The 23,566-nt window shown below is 34.5% G+C and overlaps 2 protein-coding genes across 3 annotated transcripts; both read left to right on the top strand.

Moving 5' to 3' along the window:
• Window positions 1-4,162: 4,162 nt before the first annotated feature.
• On the top strand, window positions 4,163-12,020 carry VIP4 (leo1-like family protein). The gene is made up of 11 exons (XM_059586475.2): window positions 4,163-4,365; window positions 5,251-5,582; window positions 6,396-6,522; window positions 6,636-6,821; window positions 7,427-7,603; window positions 8,393-8,524; window positions 9,311-9,490; window positions 9,572-9,703; window positions 9,992-10,096; window positions 10,193-10,453; window positions 11,616-12,020. The coding sequence occupies exons 1-11, from the start codon at window positions 4,252-4,254 to the stop codon at window positions 11,748-11,750; spliced, it is 1,881 nt and encodes a 626-aa protein (XP_059442458.2). The 5' UTR covers window positions 4,163-4,251; the 3' UTR covers window positions 11,751-12,020.
• Window positions 12,021-17,640: 5,620 nt separating this feature from the next.
• Window positions 17,641-22,822, top strand: HSP101 (heat shock protein 101). Of its 2 annotated transcripts, none has more exons than XM_059585255.2 (7): window positions 17,641-17,822; window positions 19,359-20,544; window positions 20,639-20,820; window positions 20,921-21,546; window positions 21,650-21,929; window positions 22,020-22,217; window positions 22,322-22,822. In XM_059585255.2, exons 2-7 carry the CDS (start codon window positions 19,392-19,394, stop codon window positions 22,622-22,624), a joined length of 2,742 nt encoding a protein of 913 aa, XP_059441238.2. In that variant the 5' UTR covers window positions 17,641-17,822; window positions 19,359-19,391; the 3' UTR covers window positions 22,625-22,822. The 2 variants fall into 2 exon arrangements, with proteins under 2 accessions (XP_059441238.2, XP_059441239.2); XM_059585256.2 differs by lacking the exon at window positions 17,641-17,822 and adding an exon at window positions 18,776-18,873.
• The last annotated feature ends 744 nt before the right edge of the window (window positions 22,823-23,566 follow it).

Below are 23,566 nucleotides of genomic sequence, written 5' to 3'. Positions count from 1 at the left end.
AAAACACGTTTACAAACTGATGTGGCACAACATGATTGGATATAAGATAAGTTCAAATTTTGAAAAACCTAATTATGTTGTGCCACATCAGTTTGTAAAAGTTTTTCTGTAAAATTTGTTTGTAAGTCTACCACTCCCCCACATCAAAGGATTCGGATCCCCTATAATTCTCAAATTTCAGATCCAAGCCATTTATTTTCATCAAAGAGCCATTATCCTGCCACGTGTCCCAATACTATTAAAATAATAAAATAATGTATGACCTGAATCTGAAATTTCAGAAATTCGAATTCTCCTATGAATTATAGGGAATCCGGATCCCACATCAAAACATAACATATCAAAATAAAGGCAACATCAATTATAAACGGTCACCAAGTCAAATCTCAAAATATTACAACACACGTTTAATAGTGATAACACCATCATCGAATACAAAAGAGAAAGAGCCTGTTTGGAATTGTATTTGAAGGGTTTAAAAGTGTTTTTAACATTCAAAAAGTCCGTTTGGTAAAAAAAATTAAAAGCGCTTTTAAAGGTCCAAAAAACTTAAAAAATGCCAAAACGCACTTTTGGCAAAAGCTTAAAAATGTTTTTGCCCAAAAACTCTTTTTAACTTAAAAGCTTTATTTCTTAAACGCAATCCCAAACAAGTTTTAAGAACCTGTTTGGGATTACGTTTGAAGAGCATAAAAGTGCTTTTAACACTCATAAAGTCTGTTTGAAGAAAAAATACTCATTAGATAAAAAAAATTAAAAGCGTTTTTAAAGGTCCAAAAGACCTAAAAATGGCAAAAAAATACTTTTAGCAAAAGCTTTTGCCCAAAAGCTCTTTTTGATTTAAAAGCTATATTTCTCAAACACTTGGTAGTACACATACATATAAACGCATTGCCCAACTCATTAGAATTATCATTTCAAATGATATTCGGTATACTAGTATTGCGAAGATGAAGTAATGCTAAAATGAAGACTCATGTCCTTCTTGTATTCTTTTAAAATTGACGCGACTTTTAAAGTGATTTATCACAGATTCAATAATAGTTTTAAAAGGTACATCCATTTTAAAATGACACAAAAATGACATGATATATTAAACATGTCGTATAAATATTCAATAACTATTGTTTGACTCCAACCCTTCTTATTTATAGCTATGGATGGGATGATGATATATTGAAAGTGGCGATGACAAAGATAGTAGAACCAATTGTCTAACTGAAGGGTGAGAGATTAGTGGTGAAACTCATATTGTGAATATAGTTGTGACAATGGTGCAATAATAACATATTGTTAACTTTAACTACCAAATACTATCCATGCTTGATTTGAGATTTGACTTGCTATCAACTGATTTGTCAACTACATAGAGAAATTCCCATACTCATGAAAAATAAAGGAAGGAAAAAAGAAAATAAACAAACATGTGACAACACTTATTGATTCACACGTGGGTCTATTGATAGCTGACTTATTGATGAATAATATATACTTGTGACTTTACAATAAGCTAATCAAAAGAACAAACGTCAAAGAAGGAACAGAAAAAAAAAAAAAAAAAAATCAAATGGGTATCATGGATAGTGGATAGAAAGCAAAAAAGAGAATATAAATTAATAGTTGACTTGTGGATCAAGAATGTTATTTTCCCTATTATGGATGGATCATGGTATTGAAAGAGAAAAGAAACATAAATTAAATGGCTTTCTTTTCATCATTTCTTTTTTTTTTTTTTTTGGTCACATGTAGACGAAACTTGCTAGTATTGGGTACTTTTCTATGCAATTATTTGTTTCTCTTCCTTTCTCATTGATTCAATGGTCAGTTAAGAATGCGATAGAATAAAGATGAAACCTCCAACACAAAAGACAAAAACATCATCATCCAACACAAGACTTCACAATACAAAAAGGTTTAAAAAGAAAAGAAGAAAAGACGTTTGGGTATTATATGTGAAGTCATTGAATGAAAGAACAAAAAAATCACTGCAAAATGAATTCAAAAGGAATGATATTTTTGTACGGATAAAGTTTTCTTTAAACTGAGTTGAAAGAATTTTTTTTAATTTACTTTGTAAAAATGACATATTTCTCTTGAACATGTAAAATGCACATATTTTTTTAATAGTAGGGACAAAATTAAAATAAATTTTATTTAAAACTCATGTACATCTTACATGTTATTAAAAAAATGAACACATGTCAATTTTATAGAGTAAGTTGAAAAAAATTCCTCAAACTCAGTTTAGAAGAAAACTTTGTCTTTTTTTTATTTGAAACAAATCCTGTAATGGAATAATAATAATAAAAAATTAAATATCTTAGGATTCATTTGTTTTGATTTTGAAAACCATTTTTCATATTTCTTTTGTTTAGTGCATTTGGGAATTAATTTTTTTAAAAATGCATCATATCAACAATAAATTATACTCAAGTGTGAATAATAGGGCTTAAGTTTCTAATTTGCTTTCAAACAAAACTTATAGTTCTATCTGTTAATGTGTTTTGGGGCAAGAGTGTTGGGAGCAGGGGCGAGATGGGGCAAACATCTCTTAGTTAGCTAATATTTTTAATTAATTTTTGTCTATCGACTTTTTACAGATTTTTTTTAAAATTTTTACACAAATATTTTTTTTCTTCATATAATCAACTATTAAAAAACTAGTTTTAAGATTTTAATTAATCAATAGAGAAAATGTCCTATTAGGTAGCATTTTTTAAAAGAGTTTTCGATTTTGTATTGAAAAATATTTTCAAAAAAGTTAAAATTGAAAATTATTATTATTATTATTATTATTTTTAAAAAAGATCACATTATCATATATTAATTAAAGACAGATCTTTTAGATATGTCAAACAGTATAACAGATACAATTTGGAATATCAAAATTCCAAGTTTTATCAATGGGTTGTTTCCGAGCCGCTTTCGCTAAGCCATTATTGTTTTATTAATCAATAGAGAAAATTATTGTTTACGGCTTACAGGTGAAATTTTGTTTGGATAATTAAAAAGTGTTTCTGAACAAAAAATAAAAAAATTGAAATTCATTTTGATTTAGTTTTGAAAATATATAAAAATAAATAAAAATATTACTTTTTGAGGACATGGGCTGGAGGTAGGCCCAAGTCGCCTGTTTGGCCCGTCGGTTGCGGATTAAGATCTCATACCTAGAGGCGAAGGTGTCGAGCTGTTCATTATGGACAAAATTAATTCATATAAATCAATTTAATAAAGTGACATGTATCATTTAGCATATGAGAAACATATGTTTTTTTAATTACATATAGTTCTCACATTTTTTTTAATAACTATGAGATATATGTTACTTTATTAAATTAATTTGTATGAATTAATTATAAATTAGTTTGTAGCAAATTTCCGTCCATTATAACAGTAAAGGTGAGGATGAGGTCTTTGAGAGCGGTGTAGACCGGAGAGGGCTTTTGGGCGGAGGAAACCAAGTCCAAGTCCAGCTACATTGGTGCTACACTGTTTTGGCGTGAGAGGCTATTGGAGCAAGAAACGAGGAGCAATGGTGTAGCAAGTAGCAGGACGCATAATAGGGGAAAATATAATGGGAGCAGAAGAAGTTACGTAACCTTCTTTTTAAAATGATAAATGTTAGGTATTTTTTTAGTGTTTTCATAATTTTAAGTAGATATTACTTTATAAAAATCATGTGAGAGAAATAGGGGCCTTTTTTTTTTTTTTTTTTTTTTAATAATATCCACTTAGGATTATGATGACACTAAAAGAATATTTTAATTTTTTATTATAAACTCCGAGAAATGGTAGAGATCAATAAGTTCTCAATATTTAACTCATATTTTTTTACAAATTTAATAGATCAATTGTTAGATTTATGGGATCTGCCATTGACTTATGTAAAGTTTACATAGGTTTATAAATCTAATGGTTGATTTGAAAAATAAGATATTCCAAATATAAAAAAAAAAATATTGGCCCTAACATTTTATGTACTATTAAAATTTACATATTTAATTCAAAATTAGTAAAAATATAAAAAGGTTACGTGGTTAATTGCATTAAGGGGACCCATAAGAGAAGGCATTGGTGGGTCCCGTCCTTTCGAACCCAACGCTGACGTGTCAAGAAAATATTGGGGGTCGATAAAACGCGAAGAAAATTGAGCGAAGTCCGATCCGCGCTATACCATAGTGCCCTCAGAGCTCCCAGCTCCGCACACAGTCACAGAGAGCAAGCGAGAGAGCGAGCGAGAGAGAGAGAGAGATGGGGGAGGAGAAGCGGCACCAGATGATGCAGAACCTGTTCGGCGATCAATCGGAAGAGGAGGAAGAGGTTGATTCCGAGCACGAGTCCAATCCTCAGCCCAATTACGTCTCTGTAAGAATTTTCTTTTTTATCTTTAGAAAGATTTATAGGTATAGATTTAACCAATTTTTCTGTTAAGAATTATCTCTTTTTTCCCCTCTTTTTCTCTTTAGAAAGATTTATAGATATAGATTTAACAAAGTTTTCAGATACGATTTCTTGCTCGGAATGCTAGGTTTATCAATTTAAAGACATTCTTTCGCAGGTCTGGATCTGATTCTCATGTTGCGGCTTTTAGGGTCTATGAGTTTCGTTATGTTATTATCGATTTAGAGAGTAATACATGCACATATAAAAATCTGTTTATGGGTGTTTATTTTGTATATGGATGTGTTAGAGATTTGGAGGTACTATTACTCGATTAGAAATCGATTATAGATGCTTATGGGTTTGGGGAATTGCATTAGATGCTATATGTTGAAGAATGAAGATTAAATAAATGGGTATGTGCGTATATATTGTGTATGTGTACTCATTATTGCGTTCTGGTTTAAGAGGCAAAAATGATTTCTGAATTGTTCATCAAATCATGTGGTTAAGTTTGCTTGATTGTGGTTAAGTTTTATATTTATGCAGTTGAGATGGTCAAAATTGGGTCTTAGTGATTGAAGTATAGAGGAAATAACTGAAAAAAAATTTGAGTTACAGTTAGAAAGTTGTGCCCGTGTCATCAAGATTGAGCTTTGCGAAAATATATGCCTCCTTTTTATTTTTTATTTTATTTTTTTCTGGAAACAAAGAAAATGCTAATTTTTTGTATGCATGAAGTCTTTGTTGAAAGCCAAGTCACATTAAGGAGTGTAATGGCTCAATTTTATTTATTTATTTTTCTGATGGTATTTGGCTGCTTGATTCAACTTTTTTCTTTCTTTCCTAATGCGATGGTTTTGTTTCCAGGATGAAGGAGAGGGAGGGCTGGAGCCTGAGGCTGAAGGTGAAGGTGAAGTGGAGGGGCATGGGGAGGCGGAAGTAGAGAGTGAAGGTGAATTGCATGATGTAGATCCTGATCCTGGAGAAAGTGAGGGTGAAAGAGATCAAAGTTCCCAAGAAGTAGAAGTTGGTGATCAAAGAGAAGAAAGTGAAGGAAAAGATACTGATAGTGATGAAAAAGAAGAGTATGGTCAAAGAGTTGTAACAAGCAAGAGACGCGATGTTATTGAAAGTGGATCTGAGGAAAATCATTATCCTGACAATGAAGACGAGGGGGTGGATCAGGGTAGAAGTCCAAGGTAATTTTCATACGACCACTCCACTCTCTCACACACACACTTGTGCACATCCAAACTCATTCAGATGCATCTTGAAGGATCTCTTGCTGCTCTTGGGTTCTCTTACTATTCAATCTTATGGTTTTAGGTAGTTTTATCACCTCTTTTATTCATTCTCTCGTGTCAATGCATGTTCTGGAAAAGGAGAAAGGGGGGGGGGGGGGGGGGGGGGGGGATAGGTTGGGGCTGTTCATTCTTCTGTTTTTACATTCTGTATGTGGGTATGTCTTGTCTGCATCTTTATGGGTGCATACGGAATGGGTACTTTAAGTGCATCGGATTTATAGAGTATAGGTATTTGATGGAGATACAAAAAACATATGAGAAGGTTGTATCTTTAGGTGCTTTTAGGGTTAAGTTTGGTTGTAAACCTCCTGTTAGTTTGGGGTCTTGACTTTTTTGATTACCTTTTTTAGATCCACAATACTCATGCATGCTTCTAACCTAGTCTATGGACCCCCCTTTTGTTCTTTTCCTGTCTTCGATCCCATATTTCGTGAAAAAAAGAGTCAAAGCTTTGGTTTACTAAGGTTGCATTTAGGCTCATGTCCATAGCTAAATTTGATGTTCCCAATGGACTAACATGGCTTCTTATTTGTTGTTGGATGCTGTTTTCTGGGCTGGGTTGGCCATGCATGGTGTGCTCACTAAGCACTATGCATTGCATAGATATTAAAACAAAAGAATATTACTATTACCATAATCCTTGTACCTACACATGATGATGACAAGTAGTCAGCTATCTTGACTGTGGGAAACTTGACTTAACAATAGATCACCAGAGGAAGAGAAGGATCAGACTCAAATTTCACATTCAGCTGTTCGTGATGTTTTTGGTGAGTCTGATGATGAAGAAGCAGCTGAGTATGCAGTTCATGATGAAATTGAGCAAGATTCAAATGTAAGTATCGGATGTCATGATGCAATATGCTTAGTATATGCATCTTTTGATCCTGTTAAGCGTTCATATATCTTTGTGGTCTACGTATGATAGAAAATATTTTCATGTCTTAGAGGTCTCCTATGGAAGAGGAAGGGAGCTATGGGAAGAGTCTAAGACCAGAGGATATAGTGGCTGATGAAGATGCTCAGTATGAGTCAGAAGAGGAAAACATTGAGGCTAAATTTAAAGAGAAGCCGGTTGGTCCCCCATTGGAGCTCGAGATTCCATTACGTCCACCTCCAGCTCGTCCAGAAAAAGTATATACGTTATTCTTTGTGCTGCTATGATTTTTTTCATAGTTTATCTATTTTGCTTGATTTACATGGTGCTTGCACACCTTATTTAATGGGTATGCATTGTATTTTTCTTTATATAGCATAAAGTTGAAGCTAAATTAATTCAGGTGGTCTACTTGTTTGTACTAGTCACTCCAGATTTTAATAATGGTCTCATCTTCATGTCCTATTGAATTAGCATAGGATGCAATTGTGTAAGTGGAGGTTGAGGTTTGGGGTCAATTTGTACTTTGAAAAAAGATCTTGCTAAACTGCATTTTACTTACCTGTTTGGTGAGAAATTGTTGAATTGTTCAACTTATGTTGCCATCGGCATCATATACATGCATGGTTCAGTCATCAAAATGTATATGAACATATTTTGCTGTTCTTCTACTGTTATTTTTTATGAAGTTCTTCATAGTTTGGTCATCTTACTTTCTTTTGCAAGTGGGCAAAGTAATTACTTGATGGTTATTTTTCTTCACTATAATTGCATTCAGATCATGTGAATTTAGAAAAGGATCACAACTATTTTAATTTCACGACTTGGTGCAAAATTTTAATACTCCGTTATCTATTTGCAGATGAACATGATTAAAGTTTCTAATATAATGGGCATTGACCCAAAACCATTTGATCCTAAAACATATGTGGAAGAGGATACCTTTGTGACTGATGAATCTGGATCTAAGAAACGTATACGCTTAGAGAACAATATTGTGCGCTGGAGGACTGTTCGAAATCCAGATGGCACATCATCTGTAAGTAATTATCTCTTATTGTTATCTGTTATACATATACCCACATGCATAAAAGAGTAGTCAAACACGTTTATTCATATAAAGAAAGGCAGAAGTCAAATCTGTTGGGATGAATACAAGTCACAGTTCCTCTGATTATGTCACCATGCTCATCAAACTTGCTAATCTTTACATTTGTTTTCTTACATTACTGTCTTCAATAGGAGATTGATCAAAAGATTCTCTGATTATTTTCACACACATACCTGATTAATTGCGTTTATTGTTTTAGAAAGTTGCTTGGTGTCTATTTGTTTAAAATGTTTTTGCCAAAGTGAATTCAGAGAGCTTTTTTACAAATGCTGAATTTAGAGCTACCTTCTATGTCACCATGCTCATCAAACTTGCTAATCTTTACATTTGTTTTCTTACATTACTGTCTTCAATAGGAGATTGATCAAAAGATTCTCTGATTATTTTCACACACATACCTGATTAATTGCGTTTATTGTTTTAGAAAGTTGCTTGGTGTCTATTTGTTTAAAATGCTTTTGCCAAAGTGAATTCAGAGAGCTTTTTTACAAATGCTGAATTTAGAGCTACCTTCTATATGAATTATGCATTGTTGAAGGTAGATTTTCCAATTGTGGATACCTTCTATGTAGCAGTTCTTCAACTTACTATATTTAACTTTTTGTTATTTGTAATTGAAACATCTTTATCTGTCTTTCGGCTTTAAATTCTGAAATTGGTTCAACTTTTACTGTAAGATTTTCATTTAGTGTCTCAATATTTCCTTGTGATCTGTAGCATGAAAGCAATGCGCGCTTTGTGAGATGGTCAGACGGCAGTTTGCAGTTATTAATTGGGAATGAAGTTCTTGACATATCTGTGCAAGATGCACAACATGATCAAGCACATCTTTTTCTTAGACATGGAAAGGTGACTTTATATCCATATGAAATGTCTGATATTTTATTCATTTATTTATTTTTCGATATCTTGTGTGATACATGAATATAACGTCTTTAATCATTTCAGCTTTTTTTGTTTCCTCATCAAATCTAGCAAACTGCCCAATGCATTAAAGAGAACCATAAGCAAACAATATATTAAGATGCATCCAATTTCTTTTACCCTCCACTCTTTCTTTATTGCATGTTTAGCTGAGTAAAAAATGTCTATGCTGTAATGTTTTCACCAGAATAATTGAGGTGATTATTCCTTCCTGCCATGGCATTCCTGGACCCATTAAAATCACTGCAAGATCATTAAACTTCTATTAAATTTCCAAGCTCATTGTCCCTCCCCTTTTTCCATTTTTTAATTCCCTGTAAGCTGCTCATGGGTACATCACATCACGTGTAAACCCTCAAATGTTCTTTTAGCAAACAAAAATGCAATATACACATGTAGGATGAGAATATTTTAACTTTATGGCCATCTCTATATCAGCAGGAACAGAATTTAGCCATTCATCAGAAGATCATGCTATATAATACATATGCATACCAAATACTTAATAGATTCTGTTGACTTTGGGTTCTGATCCTGAAGCTTGATTCTAGCCCGCCAAGCTTGGTCATTGCAATATAAGATCTCATATTTGATTTCTTCTTGTAGGGTCATGACTTATTTTCTACTTTTTACTAAAACACTGTGCGGCTCTCTCCATATTCTGTTTTGAACTTCATGAAGTTCTTGAATCCTTATATGCCTTGCTTACAGGGAATCCTCCAATCTCAAGGAAGAGTTTTGAGAAAGATGAGGTTCATGCCATCGTCTTTGTCATCAAATTCTCATAGACTGCTGACTGCTATTGTTGACTCACGGCATAAAAAGGTTTATAAGGTTAAGAACTGCATCACTGACATTGATCCTGAGAGGGAAAAGGAGGAAAAAGAAAAGGTAATTAGTTGCATTGGCTATAGTGTGTGTTGTATTAAGTGTCTTGGATTTCATATATCCACTTTTCTGATGGTTTTGTAGGCTGAAAGTCAATCGATCAGAGCTAGTGTACTTCTTAACCGGAAGAGGGAAAAAGTAAGCCGGAAATATACCCCAACTGTAGACAGGAGGCGCCAACTTTCTCCTGGGTTCTTGGAGGATGCTCTTGATGAGGTCAGCTCTTGCTCTTACCATGTATAGGAAAAGGAGAAAAAGTATAATTTTTGGCCTTTTATTTTCCTTCATCTATGGGCAGTTGTTTTACACTTGAAATCTGGATTCTGTTGGAATTTGCTCAAATAATTAGACTGGAATCTTTTTACTTCTGGGGACCACAAACATTTTTTTAAAGGTGTGGAAGAGCCTGTAGGCTTCATTTTCGTGTAATATGCTGGAATCTTATTTTCTATATGTGCCTGTCCAAGCCAGAACCAATTATCCTAATTGTCCACCTTTATTTAGGATGAAGATGCAGATTATTATGATTCTCGACGTTCTCGCCGCCACTTTGAGGAAGATTTGGAAGTGGAAGCTCGAGCTGAGAAACGCATTATGAATGCTAAGAAGGTCTCATGACTTGGAACTTTTAAGTGAATCTCTTTTTCCTAAATGGTGTTGATTTACTTGTTATGCTAAAAGGAGCTTTCATGTTTGGTGTTTTAGTCACAGGGACCCAAAGACATCCCTCGCAAGTCATCCCTGCCTACTGCTAAATCATCTCGGCGCCCAGTGGATTTCTCTGACAGTGAAAGAGAGGAGTCTGAGTATGAAACTGATGGGGAGGAAGATGAGAGGTCTCCCCCACGGAAGAGGGCTGCAGAGCCAGAGCAGGAGTATGACGAAGAGGAGGAGGAAGAAGAAGATCATGAAGAAGAGGCAGAAGTGAAAGAAGCATCAGAGGAGGATGAGGAGGAGGAGGCTGAGGTATGCCCTTTTCTTTGGTTAATCCAGATGTTCCAGACTACAATTTTACAAAATAGTCAGTCTGTTACACATAGAAGAGTAGGTCTTGAAAGTAGAAACATAATGTTACTCTTCTAACTGGGGCACAAGAGATTTGATACTTCATTAAAATCGTCATTCCGTGATTTTGGCATCTAATGTCGGCACTCCTTGTTTTTGAAATATTAATCCCTTGTGGAAACTTCAAATTATGAGTGTATGCGTCCTTAATATTAAGTCTTACATCCACACATACTTCGAAAAATAATACCTTTAGACTTTTTAGGATTCTAATGTTTCCTCTGTGCTTGATGTTATGATCTTAACTTTTTAGCAGTACAGGTTGATTATCCAGCCTCTTTGGTTGTTTGGATGAACAACTTGTAATACATAACAAAAGATTGTAAGATATTTTTTTTTGATAAATAAAGGAATAAGCTTGGTGACACTACAAGCTAGAGCTAAACAAAAGATTGTAAGATATGTTTCTGCTGTTTGGATGGCGGACGAGATCTATCATTTACTTTTACTAGGGCTTGACTAAAAAAAGCTTGCCATCTGTCAATATGATAGTTATGTCAGTGTGTGTTTCTTTTCCTTTTTAATTTTTTTTAATGGGGTTTTACTGTTGTGTATCCGTGCATGTGTATGGTTTGATGTGACAATGGACACTAGGTGTATGTTCCATTCTGCATCTAAATCTTAAAATGCCTTGGCATCCATCCTGGAGAGGAACTGAAACACTCTTTACAAGTTCTGGTTGTAGTGTGAACTGCCCTTGGTCTAGTCTGCGCAGGAGGCTGCCAAAGAAAATATGAGTAGTCTTAACTGAAACAGTGATAAATGAACCATGCTTATTATAATTCATGTGGCTGATGGGGCTACACTTTTGCTGGGGAAGCTGAGAGTTCTTTGACACAGATTTGGATTGTTTGGGGTTGTGAAACTGTTCAGCATCATATAAGCAACGAAGTATCTGTTTCTAGATAGTTCAGTTATAGTTTTGAAAGCATAAATTTACCTCAGATAAGTCGTTCTAATTGGGTGAGATTCTGATAGTGTGGAATATATACATTGTCCTTTTATATATGAGGCATGTGAAATAAACTTTTATCAATTATCCTGCTTTTTGGATATGTTTCAGGAGCCAAAGCACAAGGGCCGGGACTTTGGAGGCAGTCTGAAGCGCAAAGGGATCGAGTCAGATGAGGACTCTCCTCCAAGAAAGATGCCATCCCACCGCCGAATGGCAGTTGTTTATGATAGCGATGAGGAATGAAAACTTGCTTCAGACAAGAATCTCATAAGTGAGTATCTCCTTAATTAATGTACATAGAGACTTCTTGTTTATCGTCTGTGGTCATGCTTGCTGCGAGAGTAGAAACTGTTGGAGATGGAGAAGGCACATTTTCTGAGAAGAGTTTACATGGAAAACACTTGCCTGAATAACCTTTATGTACATGGAAGAGCATATTCAAATTTGTATTCTTTTTCATCAGATATCACTGCTTATCGCTTCCTCTTAGTTATAATTTCTTTTCCCCTTTGATTGTCTTGCAATATTAGTTTAAATGGCACTATGTCAAAATGATAGATATCTAGTTATACCAGGAAAAAGAAAGGTTGTACTGTTTGGCGCATGGTTTATTGAGTAATGTTATAAGTAGATCTTCTATCCCCTTTTTAAACCTCAAATGTAATGTGGCTTTTAAAATTACCAAACTATTAGATCAAAATTTAATGGTCATTCATTCCAAATTCAATAGTGATTTTTAAAGGCCGCATCATGTTTGAGAGAATAGAAGGGGATAAAAGTCCTACTTTTAGTGTTATTCTGATTTATTTGCCCACCTTTAGCTGGCTAAGATCTTGCGTCATATTTTTATGTTTCAGCTGAATTAGAGATGAACCACCTTTGCAATTACACGTCGTCAATATGACACTAATGCAGCAAAAGCATAAACGGTGGCCTATTTTTTACCCCAATTCTCAAAGCTTGCAACTCTTTAATGTTCTGACCTTTATGTAGTTTTATTATTTAGGAGATGTTCTTGCCTTTATGTAGTTTCTTCAAAATATCCCCTAAAATAATCCTGAATTTTGTCACCGAGTTGGGTATTTTTATTTGTGATGAAGTTGGAAGGAGTATTGTATTGAGGCTTCTATTGTTATTCCCAGTGAGATTGGGCCGTTGGGGTGGGGAACCTTCTGAATGGCAGAACGAATCCCTTTTGTTTCAATGACTAATGTTGGAGAAATGATTGATGTCAATGTTTTTTTCATCTTATCTTATAAATTAATCATTAGAATTTTGAATTTATATGAACTCCACGTAAGTTAATAGTGGACTCTACAAATTTAAGGATTAATCTATTAAATTTGTAGAAGAATATTGGCAAATTATTGACATTAATTGTTTTTCTAATGTTATTTCTTCTCTTAAAGCAACTTCGTATTTCTTCTCAATGCATGATTACCATCCGAGACGGAAAATTAGTTGGGTGAGGGGCGTTTATCCGTTGTAGTATGCAGAAAGCAATGTTTTGTGTGCACAGCCCTCATTTTGTTTATGATAAATATAATGCAGAATAAATGTAAGTATTCTTTTTGACCTGAAAGTATGTGTCAAATAAGATTTTCATTGTGTACCCAATAGAGAGTTCGAATTCTTTGTTTTTATTTTTCGTGGAGGTGTCTCAATTTTATTAAGAAAGAAGTTAATAAATATTTATTTTAATTAAGGCTGCGTAAAACATTTTCTGGCTGAAAATATCTTTGACTGAAAACATTGCAAGTGAAAATTACTGATTTGACATTTTAAAAATGATTCTGAAAACATATTCTGATATTTGTTTCAGACGAAAATCATTAATATTTTTATATAATCTAGTAATTTTATTTACAATAATATATAATGAAAACTAAAAGATCAGTTTAATATATATATATATATATATATATATATATATATATATATATATATATAACGAAGAATAAAAAATTGAAAATCTTGGTAGCTTGCTACACACCAACGATGGGTGATGATTTTCAAGAATAGATAAACGAATTTTTGTGATTTTTTTTTTTTTATGAGAAAGTATGAGCTCTTGTGTTAATGTGAGCGGTGTAAAAGGCGCAAGTATCCTAAATGCATTATTTATTTATTTTTTTACTTTGAAAGTATTTATGTTGATTAATGTTTTTTATTCTTACCAAATATATATAAAATTTTACATCAAAACAAATAGAATCTGAGGGGAAAGAAAAAAAGATATTTTTTTCGAAAATGAAAGAAAAAAAAAAAGAAAAGATATTGGCAAGGAGGAGAAAGAGGGTTTGTTTGACAAACCTCTTATTTTTTGTTTTTCTTTTCTAACGAAAAAGTATAAAGATTAACAAATGACTTTCCTTACTTTTCACTTAAAAAAATTCAAAATTCTTTTAACTTTTATGTTGATATTCTTTTAACTTTTATGTCATATCAACATACTTTTTTCTTTGTTGATTTACATTCAACTCAACTAAAAAAATATCATTAATAAATTTTTTTTTTTTTTTTAAAAAAAAGTATATATATAAGGGTGGTCGGACCACTCTCAAACAGTTTTTTAGGTGACAGAGTCTATTTAAACAAGTTATGTCTAAGTTGAAAAGTTTGACCTATTTAATAAAATGTGTTGCGTTCGGATTGACCCATATACTTGTATTGTTCGATATGACACAAACCCGACCCATGGACTCGAACCGCAAGTCCCTCTATGGCCCTCAAGCAATTCTCATAATCAAACGAGACCAAATCTCAAAACAAATTTACTCAAAATGTTACATTTGGCAACGACTCTTCCACTCTTTGGACGTTGATGCCACCTTGACTACCACTCTGTGGGGCATTGGGCAGAGGATGAAGCAACCCCTACCTTATCCTTCCTCTTCTGTGAGGTGGGCAGGGTGGAGCCACCCATCACCTCCCATTTTGGGGAGGAGGCTGACTATGGGTGGATCTCCACCTCTCTTTCCCTCCCCTAATTTCTAAAATATTTTGATGTAATTGTTGGTGTGGCATGTTGAGTAACTGAACACAATTTTATTAGCCTGACTTGAATAATGAAATAAGTGGCTAGTTTTATGTTAAAGATTGGACGAAAATCTGCCAGGAAAACCCATTTTTGAAAATCTGACAGAAACCTATTTGTCACTTGATAAAGGCTTTGTTTGGTAAACCCTTTTGTCTTTGGATACTGTAGCTGAGTGGCACAATGTTTGATATAAAAAAAAAAAGAAAGTAAAAAAGTGAATGGAAAAGTGAAAAAAATTTTGATTTGTAATATTATTTATTTATTTAAATAATAGTAAAAAATAAATGATGTAATATATAAAGTAAATGATGTGATATAAAAAGTAAAAAAAATGAGAATGTTTTGATGTTGATGTTGATTTTTTTTTTTTTTTTAAATGAAGTGAATAGTATTAAAGGAAAAGGAAGGGATTTACCAAACAGGGCCTAATTAAGACTTCAATTCGCCATAATTAAAAATTCAAAGTCATTATTTTGTTTGGAAAAAAATGTAAAATCAGTCTTTGTAGTTTATCTGATTTGCAATTAACTTCTTGAGGTATCAAAATGAATTCAAATGTCCTTTAGAAATGCCAAAAAAATAATTAAGTCCTTATAGTCACATTTTATTCACTGACTTAACAAATTCTAATAGCGTGAAACGTTAGAGCCAATAAAATTGTGATATTTGTTCTATTTAAGTCAATGTCATATTGTTTGTTAAATTAATTGACGAAATTCAAGTGTAATGACTAAATTATTTTTTTAGCATACTTCAAAATTTTTTTAGTTTATTTTAATAATACAATAAACTAATTGTAAATCAGTTAAATCAAAATAACTAAAAATCTTGAATAGAAAGATGGTCCGATGATTACAGAAAATACTTTATGGATAGTCTAAAAAAAATCTTGAATAGAAAGATGATCCGATGGATACAGTAAATACTTTATGGAGAGCTTTATTTGTTTATTTCTTTTAATGGAGAGCAATTGCGTAATTCACATTTCACACGCTGTTGCAACTTGCACAGGTAAGATGCACGCGCTGGTCGGTGGCCAAGCAGTACATTGTCGAATCGTCTTGGAATGGAATACTTGCCAAATAAGGAAATACGAGTGGGCTGTGAGCTCTGGTAGGTTCTCGTACTTTCTACTTTATAGTGCTAGCTGGAAACAAATTAAAAAAACATACATAAATTTGCTTCTCTAAAATAGTTTTTATTTTCAAAATCAAATATTAAAAAATAACTTAATTTTTTTATTTTTTATTTTTTTTATTTATATATATATATATATATAAATAGCATTCAATTGTGAACCGAAGATATAAGATATTCTATACAACAAATTAGTTTTTTTTTTTTTTTTTTAATTTTTTTTTGGTATAAACATTTCTATAAACTGTCGAAGGCTTCAGTTTATGTAATATAATTAGGCCTAAGATGACAATGATAATTAGCCGTTGACTAATATTACTTGATTGTCTTTAAGTTTGACCATGAGATTTTTTATTTTATTTTATTTTCACAATTGGGGAAGATTTGATAAAATCTTTAAAAGATTTTATAACGATGGTTAACAATTTTTGACGACACTTCTTAATTTGACACAAAATTAAATAATTAGAATTAATGAAAGGTGGAAAACACAAATTATCATTCCTAAATGTTATTATGACATCATGTAACTCTATAAATCAATATGTAACTTTCATCAATTAGAAAGAAAAAAAAATGTAACTTTCATCTCCTTAATAATAATATAGAAAGCCTTTGATTATACTTTAGCATTAATTCATATCCAGACAATCTCTCTCTCTCTTTTTCTTTTTTTTCTTTTTTAATTTTTTTTTTATCTATAAAAGAAATTCTATTAATTCGTTTGGCTGCCAAACCTTCTTTTATTATTATAATTTTTTTTTAAAATTTTTTTTATTCTGTAAAAATCATAGCCACATGTTATAAGGTTCAAAGTCATAGATATAAACAAAAATTATTACAATCAGGTGTTATCTATGATTTCAATCTTCCAATAACTCATGTACAAATGAAGTTAAAAAGCATATCTACTCTGTGCAAATTAGATCTAAGACATGGGTAGCCAAATTTCCTAACAAAATTTATTTAAACTGGTTGTGAGAGATAACCCCTCACACCTAATTATTCAGGCCATGAAAAATAATATTTCACATCTAATTATTCTTCCTCACCCATAATGGCAGATTTAGAGAGAAACTTTTTATTCAAAACAAAAAATACAAACAAACAACTAACAAGCAGTAATAACAACCAAGGAGGAGATGAACGACACAACACAGTGGAAGGTGTACGGACGCATAGTAGAGAGACCGAAGTTGCTGATATGGTCGGAGAACACCTACAAACATAAAGAAAAGAAAAAAAAAAAAACCCAAAAGGGGAGGGGAGGTAGGAGCGGGAAGTAGAAGGGGAAGGGAAGAGGAGGAGGGAGCAGACCGAGAGAATACTATGATACATGTTATTACTACTTTTACTACAATTTTTTTTTTTTTTTTAAACTAACTTAACAATTCATATAATATTTATCATATTAGAAATTAAATTTAATTTACTCATAAAATTTAATTTCTTAATTTTTTCACTACTAAAATACAACAACGTATGTTTGTAAACAAATTATACTAAAAGTTATAGTACCCTAAATATTTTAATATTCTATACACTTGTTATAAAAAAAAAAAAAAAAAAAAATCAAAATCTTTATTGCCACAAACTAACAAAATATATCATCAACAAATCAAAATATCTACATTATGTTAATCATAGCAAACTACGAAGTGTGGTTTCAAATTTAATCGAGACCAAAAATCAGTTTTAATTTTTCAAGTTTTTGTAAAGAAAGTGATGAACTTGCAAATTACCCAACAAAATACGAGTCGTGAACACCAACTCTTTTTGCAGCGAGTGAGTGGGCGAAAACTCTAGGGAAATCAAGGAGTTTTCCCGTACCAAATATTTAATTATAAAAAATGACGTGGCAAAATCTAGTAGTTTCTAGTGCCACTAGACAGGTTTCCATCTCTTTCCAGACGTTTCTCTGTGCTCAACAAAAGGGGCTCCCATCCCTCTCCTCCCCTCACACTACACTGTTTTTTTTATCTGCGCACAGCAAAGTGAAGAACCAAAAAAAGGCCATTTTTAATTTTTTTTTTTTTTTTTTAATTTTTCCAAATCGAAGCGCAAATCTTCTTCGCAAAGATCAAGCTGTAAATATCCGGCAAGCGAGTATTCGAAGAAATCCGGTGTCCGCTGAAACGGTAAGGAGAAACTTCCCTCTAACACTCTGTTTTTGTATGTCAGTGACTCTGTTTTTGTGTTTGTTGCGTTGAACAAGATTTGTTTATCATAATTAATTAACGCCTGTCTCCTCGGATCATTGTTGTGTTGGATTCAGTTTTTTTGCGATTTGGGTTTACAGTATAATTAGTATCTTAAAACTATAACATTTCTCTCTCCCATTTAAAGAATTTGTCTTAATTTGTTTGGTTGCTAGTCTTTTAATTTAATTGACAGACTCTTGCATTTTTTTGTAAGAGATTTGATTTTGTAGTAAAGATTGTGGTATTTTCCTATTCTATGTACTTGTTACTAAAAAAAAAAAATTCAAAATCTCTATCACCACAATCTATGTTTTTTAAAAAAATTTAAAAGATTAAATATATTTTTTAAAAATAAAAAATAAAAAATTAATTACAACTTGTTAGACGAAATTTTAATAGAGGTATATACTTCCAGTGATCTAAATGAAACTTTAAAAGTAAAAAAATGAAATTTTAACGAAAGCATATACTTTCTGTGATCTAAATGAAACTCTAAGGGTAAAAATAAAGTGCCGAAACTAGAGGGAGAATTACGTATTTAACTCTTTAAAATTTAATCAAGACCAAAAATCAGTTTTAAATTTTCGTTTACATTTTTCAATTATTTTGTAAAGAAAATGAAGAAAACATGCATTTACCCAATAAAATACGAGACGTGTACACAACTTCTTTTTCGGCGAGTGGGCGATAACTCTAGGGAAATCAGGGAGTTTCTAGACGTTTCTAGTGCCACTTCTCAGGTTTTCACGTCCTTCCAGAAGTTTCTCTCTGCTCATTCCAGACGTTTCTTTTTGCCCAACAAAAGGACTCCCATCCTTTCCTCTCCCCAGTAATCTGTTTTCTCTCTTCGCGCAAACCCATAGTGTAGAAAAACAAAAAGGCCGAATTTTTTTTGTATTCAAATCATAGCGCATATCTTCTTGGTAAAGAGATAGTTGTAAATATCTGTCAAGCAAGTTTTTGAAGAACTCCGGTGCCCGCTGAAACGGTAAGGAGAATTTCTCTCTAGCACTCTGTCTGCACGTATTTCTCATTGTCTAGCTCAGATTTTCATGGTGTTGGGAACAATATACATTTTGGGTATTGCCCAAAATTCTATTTAACAGAACAGCTTGTCACCTCTCTTCCATTTTCTTGCTCATGTTGTGATTCTTTAAACCCCAGAGAAATGCACGTTCACTGTATTTTTTTTTCAATCTTCTTTTGGAAGGCAATTTGCAATGTCTTTTGTATATATGTCTTTTTACGATTTGCATTCTTCTTTTGTAATTCTCGCTCATATATATATATATATATATATATATCTTTTGGTTGCGAGGATTCATTTACTAAACTTCAATGTCGCATATGTCTTTTTTTTTTTAAATGTCTTTTGGTTACGAGGATTTATTTACTGAACTTCAATGTGAATTCTATTGTTTGTGGCTTTGATCTTATGGTTCAAAAGTTTGACAATATTTTTTTGGGTTGTAGTCCTTGTTTGTAGGTGTAAACTAAGAAGCAAAGATGAATCCTGACAAGTTCACCCACAAGACGAATGAGATGCTTGCAGGCTCTCATGAGTTGGCAATGAGTGCAGGCCACGTACAGTTCACTCCTCTCCATCTTGGGGTTGCTTTGATCTCCGATCCCGGTGGCATCTTCAGCCAAGCGATTGCCAGTGCCGGTGGCGGTGAAGAAGCCACGAAGTCGGTAGAGAGAGTGTTCAAACAGGCATTGAAGAAACTCCCATCTCAGTCTCCTACCCCTGATGAGATTCCAGCGAGCACAAGCCTAATTAAAGTTATTCGTCGGGCACAGGCGGCGCAAAAAGCACGTGGGGACACACATTTAGCTGTTGATCAGCTAATTATTGGCCTTCTTGAAGACTCCCAAATTGGGGACTTGTTGAAAGAAGCTGGTATTGCCACAGCCAGAGTGAAGTCGGAGCTCGAAAAGCTTCGTGGGAAGGAAGGAAAGAAGGTGGAGAGTGCTTCTGGGGATACGCAATTCCAGGCTTTGAAGACTTACGGGCGTGACCTTGTCGAGCAGGCAGGAAAGCTCGATCCGGTCATTGGCCGAGATGAGGAGATACGGAGAGTTGTTAGAATTCTGTCAAGGAGAACTAAGAACAATCCGGTCCTCATTGGAGAGCCTGGAGTTGGTAAAACTGCGGTGGTAGAAGGTTTGGCTCAAAGGATTGTCAGAGGTGATGTACCAAGTAATCTTGAGGATGTGAGGCTCATAGCATTGGATATGGGTGCTCTGGTTGCGGGAGCAAAGTATAGGGGAGAGTTTGAAGAGCGGTTGAAGGCTGTATTGAAGGAGGTTGAAGAGGCTGAGGGAAAAGTTATACTTTTCATCGATGAAATTCACGTTGTTCTTGGTGCTGGTCGGACGGAAGGGTCTATGGATGCTGCCAACCTCTTTAAACCCATGCTTGCTAGAGGGCAGCTTCGGTGCATTGGTGCAACCACGCTTGAGGAGTATAGGAAATATGTGGAGAAGGATGCTGCATTTGAGAGAAGGCTGCAGCAGGTGTATGTGGCTGAGCCTAGTGTTGCTGACACAATCAGCATCCTTAGAGGTTTGAAGGAGAGGTACGAAGGCCATCATGGTGTTCGGATTCTCGACAGGGCCCTTGTTATGGCGGCCCAGCTATCAAGCCGATACATTACTGGTATGTACTTAGCTTTCTTTCTTGTTTTTGTTGACGTAGGGATTGAAATTTCTTCTTTTGTGAATGTTGATGTAATTGTCTACTTTTTGCTTAGGGCGTCATCTCCCTGATAAGGCCATTGATTTAGTTGATGAAGCATGTGCAAATGTGAGAGTCCAACTTGATAGCCAGCCTGAAGAAATCGATAACCTTGAAAGAAAGCGAATGCAGCTAGAAGTTGAACTTCATGCACTGGAAAAGGAGAAGGACAAAGCTAGTAAAGCTCGTCTTGTTGAAGTAAGTTTTATGTCTCCAAAAAGGATGGTTAGGTAGTAATTATGTTTTGTTATTTGGGTGTTGTTTGGATTTTTTACATTTGAATCTATTGTCTTCATAGGTACGAAAAGAGCTTGATGACTTAAGGGACAAGCTTCAACCTTTGATGATGAGGTATAGAAAGGAGAAAGAGAGAATTGATGAGATTCGCCGACTGAAGCAAAAGCGTGAAGAGCTCTTGATTGCTTTACAAGAGGCGGAGAGAAGATATGATTTAGCTAGAGCTGCTGACTTACGATATGGGGCAATCCAGGAAGTGGAAGCTGCTATAGCACAGCTTGAAGGAAACACTGATCAAGAGAACTTGATGTTAACCGAGACTGTTGGGCCCGACCATATTGCTGAGGTTGTAAGCCGCTGGACCGGCATACCTGTCACAAGGCTAGGGCAGAACGAGAAAGAGAGACTAATCGGGCTAGCTGAGAGGTTGCACAAAAGAGTGGTTGGACAAGATCAAGCAGTTGGTGCTGTTGCTGAGGCAGTGTTGAGGTCAAGGGCTGGGTTAGGAAGGCCCCAGCAGCCAACAGGGTCATTCCTATTCCTTGGTCCAACTGGTGTTGGTAAGACAGAGCTTGCAAAGGCTCTTGCCGAACAACTCTTTGATGATGAAAATCTGCTGGTTAGGATTGACATGTCCGAGTACATGGAGCAACACTCGGTTTCTCGGTTAATTGGTGCTCCACCAGGGTAAGTGTCTTAAGCACATCTTATTCAATGTGTTTATAAGGGTTGATTTTTACTTCTACGTTTAAGAATAGTTTCTTATCTCATTCCTGGTTGCAATTCTCAGGTATGTTGGACATGAGGAAGGGGGACAGCTCACGGAGGCAGTGAGGCGCAGGCCTTATAGCGTAGTACTCTTTGATGAAGTGGAGAAGGCACACATCTCTGTCTTCAATGCTCTGCTTCAAGTTTTAGATGATGGAAGGTTAACCGATGGCCAAGGCCGCACTGTCGATTTTAGGAATACTGTGATTATCATGACTTCAAACCTCGGAGCTGAGCACCTCCTTTCTGGACTAACGGGAAAAGTCTCGATGCAAGTCGCACGCGATCGAGTAATGCAAGAGGTATGTATTTTGATTCAATGAGGTATTTATAGGTTTGTTTTTCTTGTTGAAATTGGAAGTTAGTGAGATATCATTGTTGTTACTTTGCAGGTAAGGAAGCACTTCAGGCCAGAGTTGCTTAACCGTCTCGACGAGATTGTGGTATTTGATCCTCTCTTGCATGAGCAGCTAAGGAAGGTAGCCAGGTTACAGATGAAGGACGTCGCAAGCCGCCTTGCCGAGAGGGGAGTTGCCTTGGCTGTAACCGATGCGGCGCTGGACTACATATTGGCGGAAAGCTATGACCCGGTTAGTGTCATTGGGTGCTGGAGGCTGAAATCTGGTTTACTTTTAGCTTGCATCAAGATACTGATACTGATACTGAACAATGGTTGTGTTTTCTTTGTTTTCAGGTTTATGGTGCTAGACCTATAAGGAGGTGGCTGGAGAAGAAGGTGGTGACAGAGCTGTCAAAAATGCTTATAAGGGAAGAGATTGATGAAAACTCAACTGTTTATATAGATGCTGGGCCAAACGGGAGTGATTTGGTGTATAGGGTGGAGAGGAATGGAGGGTTTGTTAATGCAGCCACTGGTCTGAAAACAGATGTGTTGATTCAAGTCCCCAATGCCAATGGCCCAAGAAATGATGCTGCTCAGGCAGTGAAGAAGATCAAGATCGAGGAAATTGATGACGGCGATGAGATGGACGAGTAAGATTGTTCTTCTTCAAGGAAAAGATGCAAAGTAAATGAGTCTTTTTCGTTATAATATGGGAATGCAACTTTTGGTGTGTGAGTGTTTTTTTTTTGTTTTTTGTTTTTCTTTCTAAAAAGCATTTGTAGTACTTTTGTGTGATGAATGTAAGGGGGGAGGAGTTCATCCCTTATTATTAATCTCTTTTTCTCTCTTTCCTATTACTTGGTTATGGAGAATGATATCTGATAGGGGTGTAAGTGAGCGAAATCGTGATCGGCTCGTATAAGTTAGATTTGATTATCAAATGAGCCGTTTATGAACACAAATTTTGATTCAAATATTAAACGATATAAGTTTGGCTAGACTCGGTTAGATTTGTGAGCACGCTCAAATAATAAAATAAATAGAAGGCCTTAAATAACAATTGAGAAAAAAAAAGAAAGAAGGTAAGTCAGGGTAATAATGTGATGAGAAATAAAGATACAGAAGTGGATTATGTTGACCCAACCCTAAGGGCTAAGCCGTTTTCTATTCTCTTATTTCTTACTCGTTATGCTTCCTCTCTTTTTCTCTTCAACCCGAACCCTCCTCTCCTTTATGGTTGTCGGCACACACATGAAACAAAGAGAGATCACGATAGAGAGAGATCGAGATGCAGAGGAGAGAGAACTGAGAACTATCGAGAGAGAAGCAAACCCAGTTAGTGACGCAATTTGGAGGATGGAGAAGTTTTGACCATTGAAAGCAGAAGAGCTAACAAGTTAAGCTTCTCTTTACAGTTTTGTCTTACCTACTAAGGTTTAATTGCAAAATTCATATCAATTTGTAGGATTTTGTTTAAGGTTGAGTTTTGGTTTGGATGTCCTTTTGTTGGTGTTCAATGGGTATTAACGAGTTTCGTTGTTGAGTGGTTTGATTTAGGTTAAAGTACTCAAACTCAAGTTTGATACAAACTTAAAC

This window comes from Corylus avellana, chromosome 3, assembly GCF_965113065.1.
Source record: "Corylus avellana chromosome 3, dhCorAvel1.hap1.2, whole genome shotgun sequence".
NCBI lineage: Eukaryota > Viridiplantae > Streptophyta > Magnoliopsida > Fagales > Betulaceae > Corylus > Corylus avellana.
This window is presented reverse-complemented; position numbering and strand designations above follow the sequence as displayed.

What these genes read in the sequence shown, in the direction of transcription:
- VIP4 (XM_059586475.2), top strand. Translation starts at nt 4,252, where the DNA reads ATGGGGGAGGAGAAGCGGCACCAGATGATGCAGAACCTGTTCGGCGAT. An exon ending in CTCAGCCCAATTACGTCTCT is followed by an intron (nt 4,366 to 5,250) that starts GTAAGAATTTTC and finishes TTTTGTTTCCAG; the next exon opens with GATGAAGGAGAGGGAGGGCT. An exon ending in CTCCAGCTCGTCCAGAAAAA is followed by an intron (nt 6,822 to 7,426) that starts GTATATACGTTA and finishes ATCTATTTGCAG; the next exon opens with ATGAACATGATTAAAGTTTC.
- HSP101 (XM_059585255.2), top strand. Translation starts at nt 19,392, where the DNA reads ATGAATCCTGACAAGTTCACCCACAAGACGAATGAGATGCTTGCAGGC. An exon ending in GTAAAGCTCGTCTTGTTGAA is followed by an intron (nt 20,821 to 20,920) that starts GTAAGTTTTATG and finishes TTGTCTTCATAG; the next exon opens with GTACGAAAAGAGCTTGATGA. An exon ending in GCGATCGAGTAATGCAAGAG is followed by an intron (nt 21,930 to 22,019) that starts GTATGTATTTTG and finishes GTTACTTTGCAG; the next exon opens with GTAAGGAAGCACTTCAGGCC.